This window comes from Grus americana, chromosome 1 (assembly GCF_028858705.1).
Source record: "Grus americana isolate bGruAme1 chromosome 1, bGruAme1.mat, whole genome shotgun sequence".
Classification (NCBI taxonomy): Eukaryota; Metazoa; Chordata; class Aves; order Gruiformes; family Gruidae; genus Grus; species Grus americana.
In genome coordinates this window covers 171,137,096-171,146,702 of record NC_072852.1, presented here as the reverse complement: position 1 = coordinate 171,146,702, position 9,607 = coordinate 171,137,096, and the positions used below count along the sequence as shown (strand labels likewise).

The following is a 9,607-nucleotide window of genomic DNA, read 5'->3' as shown; positions in this document are numbered from 1 at the left end:
TAATCCTGCAAGCTTTTTGCACTGGTCATATTAGTTTTCTTTCTCTCTCTCTCTCTCTCTGAGTAAAGCCATGCAAGCCTAACATGTTTTGTGAATGATTACTTATTTCCTATTTGAAGCACAAAAGCTCATCACTTATAGAATAGGTCAAGCTTTCAGTGCCTATTAGTCCTAGTCTGGAATGAATTAATACATTTTCCTACGTTCATTTTCCTTTTCTGCTGTAGGAACAGTATATGGGACAGTCGTACAAAGGAAGGAAGCAAAAATCCTGAATTATTTTCAGGTGAATTAGTAAATGACAACAAAAAAATACACTTCAAAATTCTATTTTCTTTTTCGTATTAGACTCACTGTGGCTATATCGCTGTGAAGTTTGCAATTAGAAGTACCAGTTTTCCCAACTCAGAACAATAAATGGGGGGAAAAAATGACAAGTAGCCCAGTTTAATTTCAAACGTTAATATATTTTCTATTTTATAGTGAACATATGCATCGTTCACCCCTTATTTGCAGCAACTATGACGTCCTCATAAAAAGGGGTGACATTTGTAAGATGCCTCTTAAAATAAATATTTCTTTTTATAAAATAATAAAACTTCAAATAAATATTCTTTACACTAAACAATATGTTGAAAAAATTAGAAAATAAAGGCTGAATTTTACTGTAACTGTACAATATACATGAAGTCCAAAGGGAAATCAGAGTCTTGTAATAGGTTTCCGTAAGACAAAATACAATCTAAAAACATACTGATTGATTCACATTCTTCCGAATGTACAACATATTAGTATAATATTTTGTGACTGTGCCATGTCTTATGACACCACTTATTTTTCACAGTTGAAAATATTATTGTATATACAAAAATATAGCACATTATCTCTGGCAGAAAACAATGAAAAAAAGGAGTCATTTGCTAATTTACAAATTTTGCAAGTACTATTCACAAACAATAGAGTTGCCTAGGAGTGTTTGTGTCGCTTTAGCTTATGCAATATGTGTGTCACAATGTACTGCGTCCCTTTTTTTTTTTTGCTGTATCCCACTAGCTGGATTCTAACAAGCGTATCAGTTAAGATGGCACACACAGAGAAAAGCATTTCACTGCAAACAGCAAAGTGTATCCCCAACCCTTGTACTACAGTGCCAGGACCATAGCTGCTTAGTTGGTTGCATATGTACGTTAAAATAATCCTTGTTACTTTAGTATTTCTGACTAGCGATGCTATGTTGGCTTTTCAAAGTTCCTGGGGGGGACGCTGGGAACTTTGCAGCAAACGGTGTTGGAGTGTTTACAGCGGCACCCAGGCCGATTTACCCGGTCGTAACAGCCTTGGCACAACTTAAGGCAACCCTTGGCTGGTAAGTAACACCACAAGCAAGGCAGAAAGAGGGACACCACACCCATGGCGGACCATCTAGTGCAGCAATGCGACTGACTGCAGGAGCAGGGGTTGTCAGCACAGTTGTCCTCGTCATCGTTAGAGCAGTGATAGAAGAGGCCCTTCACGCAACAAACGCAAGTCCCGTAATCGACCACGTTCTGGGCTGAGCAAAGACACTGCTTGTCACAGATCCAACATGATGGGAGGGTCCTCGGATAAGTGCACTCCTTGCACTTACACTTTCCGCAGTCCTCACACCTGTAGCTGTGCGCTCCCAAGTCTTCTTTGCTCAGCGGCTTCAGCTCACTTGACTTGAGCTCAGACTTGGGCTGCATTCGGACTATCCCGTCGGCAACTGGCCCCAAAGATGATCCTAGAAGTCTTTGTTCAGATGAATTACTGCTCGTACTTGTCCTTGTACTGCTCCGCGAACCTGTGCTGACTGTGCTGATGGATCGGGACAGAGGTGCCCGAGGAGAGGCATGCGTTTGCGTGTGCTGAATCCGGCTAAAATGACGATGCTCGGGCAAGCCATGGGGCCTTTCATTTTTGGGTTGGGTTGCTAGCCGAGGAGCAGACTTGACCCCTGGCCGTGGAGCCACCGTGGGTCCCTCCGTGTACTCATTCGTGTTTCGGATGGCTCTGATCTGGTCCAACGACAAGACGTGAACCTGCTGCATCAGGACATCCCGCAGGTCGGGCTCCCCGTGCGGTCTCCCACTGTCACGCCGAGCCTGTAGCAAGGCCTGCGACCCGCTGCCGTGCTGAGCTCTCGTCTCCATCAGTGCCCGGAAGCGTGCTCACCCCGGCAGGCTTAGAACACATCTGAAATCCTGGAGCAACAAAGAGAGGATTCACTATTGCAACACATCTCATGCTCTCTCCAGCAGCCTTTCAAGCCCGCAGGATCCCACAGCACCACACACAATCAAGTAATGCATCAGCCATTAAAAAACCAAGTCACATCTGGGGTGGAGTGCGGGCGCCGGTCAGCTGAATGCACTTCCCTTGGCCTGTCCTGCCCAGTCCTGTGGAGAGCTTAAAGGGATTCTGTTCTAGGTCCATGCATCTTAACTTGTGGCTCTAGAAAGTCTAGGTATTGAGCCTGCTAACTAAGGCTTCCCCAGCCATTTTCTGGTTAGACCATGGCCTTTAAAGTGACTACATTTCAGCCACTTGAGGTGGCTCTTCTTTTCACATCAAGCTACTGAAAAACTTATATTAAAAAAAAAAAAAAGCCTGCAAGTATTTAGCAAGTGTAATGTGACCTCCTGATGACAGACATATAATTCTCCAATTTTGTTTAAAACTGGATAATATTTTGGTAGGCTAGTCTCTTTACACATTAAACTTTACATGATGTAAATAGGAAATTTTAGTTTAATACCAATGGTCCCAAGAAAAACACTAAATAGCAATAAAATGTTTGAGGTTAGACATTAAATGAGTTAGTGCTACCAAAAACTTCAACAGCACAAGTAAAAATATCTCTCTCCAGTATTTTAGTGTGTGTCATACTTGTGTACACCACTGCGATTGTTATTTTAAGGCTCAATACTACAAAAGCAATGCTACCACAGTTTTATTTTTTTAAAACGTGTAAAAAATTCCATAGACTACATTTCAAATTGTAAATATTACCGAGAGTGGCTTGTGGGACAGAGGCATGCATAATATAATCAAACAATGCCAGCATCCAAGAAGTCTACTTGATTGCGAATATTACTTTAAAGGATCATTAACTACTAAGTGGAAACGCAGACTTAAGAATTTAAATGGAAACCCAGTCAAAGACACAGAAGATGAGAACTTGTAAATAACTAACTTCTACACTCAGATATGCAAAAGTTTCAAGTACTGTCCTCTAAATTAGTTAATATTTGTTTTGCCTTTACCGTATCTTAAAGTGGTTCCAAAATCCAATTACCTATACAAAAATCCAGAACAATATTTTACAATTAAATCCCAAGCAGGAACCAAGCTCCTTACAAGGACCACACAATGTCTTCAATTATACCTAGAAAGAGCACCACAGTGTTACTCTGTACACATCAGTTACCAACAATAATACTATACCTCAAGTATAATAAAATATAGCCAAACAGTTTAACAATGAACATCTCAAGACACTGTCTTTATTCTAACAGCAGTGGAAAACATTTAACCTTTTAACTCCTGGCTCCTTCCCCTCAAGTGCCTTTTCCTTTTTTAAAAAAATCTAACTTTTAAGATTTTAATATTGCCAAATCCTGGTCTTGGACACCAGCGTGCCCCCCCGCCCCCCCGGAAAAAAAAAAAAAGAAAAAAAAAAAAGTCTTGCAAACTTATCTGGAAGCATTGCTTATGTTTCCTTCAAATTAAAACCTTTGCCATATAAAAAGTTTCAACCAACAGCCTAAGTAGACATTTCCTCATCTGAAACTATCCGGAGATAAAAAGGAATAGAAAATTAAATACTTTCCCCATCCTTGAGAAGAACTAGCAACCCTATCTGCCCTCCACGTCCAGATTTTAGCCAGACCCAGCCAGCCTAGAAGACATGCCGAATCAAACCCTGCCTTTCCAGAAATGACAACCCAGTGCAAAAACAAAGCTGACCCTGACCTGCAGGCGCTTAAGACGACACCGGTCTCGGTAGCGGAGCCCCCCTCAGACGCCAAGGTGGGAGCTGAAGGAGAAGCCTCGGAGCTTTGCCCCCTTCCCCTTTACAGGCTCCATGCCGGCGCGGAGGGGGCGCGCAGCAGGTGGGAGGCGGCAGCCCCTCGCCCGCGGGAGCGCGGCCGCAAGTGCAGACAACCTGGAGATAACCGGGAGACATCCTCTGGGCTGGGAGGTGGGAGGGGGCTGCTGCAGCCGCCTTATCGGGAAAGTCAAACCCATGTTTCCTTTTAACTCTTCCCCCCTGCCCTCCCCCGAGAGATGCTAAAGGAGCCTTCCCCTCCCGGGTAATGTAAGGCGCCCTGCAGACGGTTTGAGACAACACCTCCGGGACAGTTGGGCAAAAGGCAGATTACCCCCTCTCGCCTGGCCATAAGTACCCATTCAGCTTCACAAAGCCAGCCGCTGGAAAAGCTCCTCTTATTTTACGCATATTCTGCAAATTGCCTAAAGTTCAGTCCGCCCCCCCTCCGCCCCAGCCCGAAGGGACCCAGAAGGCATTTTCAGCGGGACATCGGTCCGAGCCGGGCGATCCTCCTTTTTTCTCCCCTTGATAGATCCGCTAACAGCACAAGATGCAAGCCTCTAGCACGTTTATTTGCAAACATACATTTGCCTGAAAATTCTTACGGGAAAGCACGTCTCTCCTTCCTCTGATCTAGCACTTCTCCCCTTTCCATCCACCAAGAGCAGAGAAGCAGCATTTGCCTTTTTGTGTGTGCATGTGTGTGATAACACGATTCCCCACTTCTAAAAGCCAAAGTCCACTCTCGCAGAGCTCAAGTGCCATGATTGCTAACTTTTCCTCGCTGGGATTGGCAAAAGGGCGAGCAAGGGGGCCGGGTTTCGCGTTCGACACATTTGGGGAAGTTTAAAACGCAAGGGGCTTCTTGCGTGCTGTGGAAAAACCCCGTGTCTTGCTGGCTGTGAGAAGGCGAGCCTAAGGGGAAGAAGTCCTCTACCCGTGAATTTCTGTTTTGTGTCCGGAGCCTGTGCAAGGCACCCCCACCCCCATCCCCACCGCACACACACCAACCACCTCCTCTTCTTTCAAAGTGCTTTGAAACCCCCATTAAGGGCCGAGTGTGTGATCAGACTATGGATTAGGGCAAAAGGGACTTTACCATCGGGGTGGGGCAAACTGACACACAAATAGCTTGCTGAAAACACCAGCAGCTTTTTTTGGGGGGGGGGGAAGGAGGGTTGTTACAAAGTAAATCCACCAAAGGAAAAAAAAATTAAAAGCAAAAATTAAGGCTTTCCTTCCCCTCCACACACACCCTCTGCATAGAAGAAACTGGGGAAGAACTTTTCTCGTCCTATGGATCGAATTAATTTCATCACAAGAGAAATATATATGTGTATATATATACACACACACACACATATATATACCAGACGTGCACTCACTTCCGAATTGCATGGATCTCCCGACGCCACTACAGACAGGCGTAAATCACGCACTGAAAGGCGGGTTGCTCTCTCTCCCCCAAGACGGGGGTACGAACAGCCCCGGCAATCGCCAACCCCGCAGCGCCCTCCCTTCACCTCCCCACGGGGCTTGTCGGAAACCCACGCGTGCCCGGCGAAGCAGGAGCGCACAGGACCGCCCGTGCCCGGTTCCCCGCAGGAGAGAGAACACGCCGAAGTCCCATAAACCCCCCCCCCCCCCCCCGCTGCTCGCAGCCCCCGCAGGCATGTCTGCGCGCCCGCGCAGCCCTCCGCCCCCCGCGCAACCTTCCGCCCCCCGCGCCCCCGAGGCACCCCGGCGGAGCGCAAACGCGGCGCAGCCCGCAAACCCCAGCGGAGCTTTGCCCCCCTCCCCGGAGAGAAACCGCTCCGAAATCCCACCTCCGGCTCCTCTCTGGGAAAGGAAGGAGAGGGGAAGGGGGGCGAGGGAGAACCTGTACGAATGGAAAAGGGATCGGCCTCAAACATTTCCACGAGTTTTCTTGGAGCAACCAAGGGGGGGGGGGTGTTACTGAAAAGCTTGTTTTGCAAAGAAGGAAAAGGCTCTCACCGTGATCGCGGCGCTGCACCAAACCCCTCTCTCTCTTGTATTTTCTTCTTCCTGCGGTTTGCAAATAAATCCAGCCCTAAAGCAAAAAAAAATTCTTTTCCAAACTCTGCTTTAGTCCAACTTGCAAATTAGAGTAAGAATGATCACCATGTAAAAAAGTCCAGAGCAAAGTTAGGTCCCTCTCCCCAGATCGATTATAAATACGTGTGTGCGCGTATATACTATAATAATAATAAAAACACCTCTCCGGATCGGGGTGGGTTTTCTTTGCTCCTAAAAAGAAGTCACTCAGTCTCTCACACGCACACTTTCCTTTTTTTCCTCAATGAACAGGAGGCCGAATCGCAAATACCAAGTCACTTTTATGTTGTTGTTGCAAATGATCAAGAGGAAGGGGAAAGCCAAAGAAAACAAAATAAAGTGGATCTAAAATAAAATCCCAAAGCTTTCTTCCACTGAGCTCCTCCAAAAAAGCAGCTTGTGCAATGTAGCCGTTCTGCTGAGAAGCTGCTTGCTGCAAGCTCCTCTCCCCTCTCTCCCTCTAGCTTTCTCGCTCCCTCTGCGAGCGTGTGTGTTGCAGGCAGCTCTGTGGTTTGCAATCGGGGGGGGGGGGGGTGTTTTGGGAGCGCAGCGGATTTGTGGTGGTGGTTGTTGTTGTGTGTTTGGAGGAGGTGGAGGAGGAGGAGGACGATTTGAGATCTGAGCTGTAGGGGCTCGGCGTTTTTCTGTTCGCTCGCTCTCTCCCTCTCTCTCTTTTTCTTTCCGGAGGAGGTAGGGTGATCTCTCTGCAAAAGCAGCAGTAAATGGCGTCATGTGGATCTGAGGAGGAACAGAGCAGTTGTTGTCCCAGAGGATATATCGCATCCGGTCCCAGCTCATTGGCTCTGCGGGGCTACATTCACTGGCGCTCCCAGCGCCCTGCCAGCACTCCGAGCTGCGGGAGGCATTCAAAAGGGCAGCGCTGCCGACGCCGCCCCGGCCCCGGCCCCGGCCCCGGCACTGCGCGGGGCGGTGGGGAGCCCCGCTCCCGGGGAATCGCCGCAGCCTGTTTTCACAGGACGCTTCTCCGTGCGCGGTCACACGACGCTTGGGCTTGCTTTTGTGCTCGTGTATTTATTCAGAGGCAGGCAGCGATAGGGTTGCAGGGGAGCCGAGGGGAGCTCGCTTCTCCCGGGGAAGGAGGAACGCTGTCCCCGCCGCTGCGGGCTTTCGGGAGACCCGTTTCCAGGTGCTTCCCCCTCTCTCCCTCCCCCCCCCCCCGTGTTTTTTTAAGCGAGTGGAATAAAAGTTTATACTTTCTGCGCCCCCCCCCCCCCCCCTTTTCCACAGTCGGTCCCCGGCCGCGCAGGGAGAAGGAAGGGTGATTACTTGGGGCATTGTCCCGCGGATTAACGCGATTAGGCGGCGCGGGGGGCACCCCCGTGGCCGGGCGGGAGCGCGGAGCGGGGCCCGCGGGGCACGGAGCGGCGGGCCGGGCGCCGCGGGGGGAGCGGGCGGCGGGGGCGGCGGGACAGGCCGCTGACAGCGCGCCGCGGTGCTTTCCGCGCCTCGGGCGGCTGCAGGGTTTGCGGCGTGCCGGGCAGCAGCCGGGTCTCCTTGCCTGTGCGGAGGGGAAGGTTGTTTGGGGTTTTTTTTAGAAAAAAAAAAAAAGAAAACCCAAGAAAAAACTTTGTTTTAATTAATTCCCATTCGTGTGGGGGACACGGTCTGCGAGCAGCTCACGAACGTGACTGTTTGTCTTCTGGGCGTTTCCTGACACGGCCACAGCTCGGTCCCTTTTGTACGAGCTGAAATCACCGACGGGGCCACTGTCGCTGGGCCCGGGCATCTTACGCCTACATCTATCTTTAAGCGCGCAAAGCAGCGTATCCACGTAGGCATGCACCGAGTACGAATATACGCGTATCACGTGTGGCACTGCTTAAAATATACACGATGTGTAAGGCGCTAATGCATTGCATTATTTACATGAACAATCCTCTGTGCAAAAACCCCACCAGCCCTTTTTACCACTTGAGGCAATTTTGCAGGCACTTCCTCTTCTACACCTGCTAGTCACCGCTTTTTGAAAGGGGTGATCATTCTCATTAAAAACATGGAAATAAAAAGAGCAGTGTCTTGCTTGGACGGCCTTCAGGTTTTCCTAATTTTATATGCAAATATCTGTTCTGATATTACTATCATACTATTCTGAACCTGCAAATTATTTTCCATAGTTGCTTGACAGTAAGGTTAGCCTGAGTTGTACGGGTCCAACTTCTTTTTTCCTTTCACGCGGGCTTCACCAGCCCCTACCCTGCACAAAATTGCTGCTGCTTCGGCGCGGACGGTGCTCGGGGCCCTGGCGCCCCTCCCATCCCCACCCTCCTCGCCCCCCATGGACCTGCAGACGGGGCAAAATGCCCGTCGGGGCGGGGGCGGCCCCGGTGCTGGAGCCGCAGCCCCACGGGGCTGGGTTTCATTCAGGGCTCCCGGTGCACGGAGGCGGCGGCGCGGCCGCTATCCCCGCCAGAGGGAGCGCGGCGCCGGGGCGGGGGGCGGCGGGGGAGGGGGCACGGCGCCCCTGTGGCACCCGCCGGAGGCTCCGCGGAGGCAGCAGCCCCGGCGGGCAGGGGAAGGGCGGGAGGAAGCCCACGGGCCTTCCCATGCCCCCCCCCCCCCCCACTGGAGGGGGCACCCAGCGGCGTGGCCTTGCCCTGCGGGGCGCGCCCGTGGATGCGCTGAGGACCGACGTGGGCATCCTCGGAGGTGCGCCCTACGGGCAGGCTGCGGACTCTGCGGGATTCAGCTGTAAGCGACGAGCATAGGTTAAAATACCTGGGAAAGAGAAGACACGGCCTTAATTTCACTTCACTGTGGAAAGAGAAAAATCACTTCCTCCCACATAGCAAAGTCAAAAATAGGTGAAGAACTCTTTGTGCAAGCCTGTACTCACGGGAGAGGTTTGTCAGATTGTTTATCAGTGTTTATACTAAGTATGTAAGTAGTGTTTAAACTGGAAAGTTCATAATACCATTTTTAAATCTATCGGTCAGTAGTGCAATCGGCAATTTATATGCCAGTTCTCCAGTACAGGTGTATACACTTAATATAGTAGTAGTCCCAAAGACAGATATGAAAACAACAAAGATATTTTTATTCACAGAGCCATTCATGTGTGCAAAATGAAGTGTCAATGTCTTATAGCAAAAAACCCACAAACCCAACAAAAAAACCCCCAAGCTTACAGCGTCCTAGTACTGCTGAGCGTGAAAGCACCAAACCTGCAAAGATTTGTACACTAACTTGCACGAATAGTCAATATCTAGTGCAGAAATATGCAAAATTGAGTGTGCTTTTTTTGTTTGTTTTTTGTTTGGAACCTCAAAGCTGAATAAATTCTCAGGCCTTTAATTTGATGATACCTTAGAACCAGCTTTCGCAGGATTACATGTATCACTCACATTTCACATTTCTTGTCGTGGAAAGTGGCTTAATGCATGTGACTATGTTTCCCCTAGTGGTTTGCTCTAACCACTGCATGATTTTTAACCCAAGCAG

General features: G+C 49.3%; 1 protein-coding gene across 4 annotated transcripts; it reads right to left on the bottom strand.

Annotated features, from left to right (window-relative positions):
- Positions 1-446: 446 nt before the first annotated feature.
- On the bottom strand, positions 447-6,891 carry SPRY2 (sprouty RTK signaling antagonist 2). Of its 4 annotated transcripts, none has more exons than XM_054813171.1 (2): positions 6,068-6,891; positions 447-2,222 (listed from the first exon to the last, which is right to left on the bottom strand). In XM_054813171.1, the coding sequence occupies exon 2, from the start codon at positions 2,169-2,171 to the stop codon at positions 1,230-1,232; it is 942 nt and encodes a 313-aa protein (XP_054669146.1). In that variant the 5' UTR covers positions 2,172-2,222; positions 6,068-6,891; the 3' UTR covers positions 447-1,229. The 4 variants fall into 4 exon arrangements, with proteins under 4 accessions (XP_054669146.1, XP_054669150.1, XP_054669148.1 ...); XM_054813175.1 differs by lacking the exon at positions 6,068-6,891 and adding an exon at positions 4,658-4,939; XM_054813173.1 differs by lacking the exon at positions 6,068-6,891 and adding an exon at positions 4,678-4,939.
- Between the last annotated feature and the right edge of the window lie 2,716 nt (positions 6,892-9,607).

Bases quoted from the DNA above. Each gene is read 5' to 3' on its own strand.
- SPRY2 (XM_054813171.1), bottom strand. From the start codon at position 2,171: ATGGAGACGAGAGCTCAGCACGGCAGCGGGTCGCAGGCCTTGCTACAG.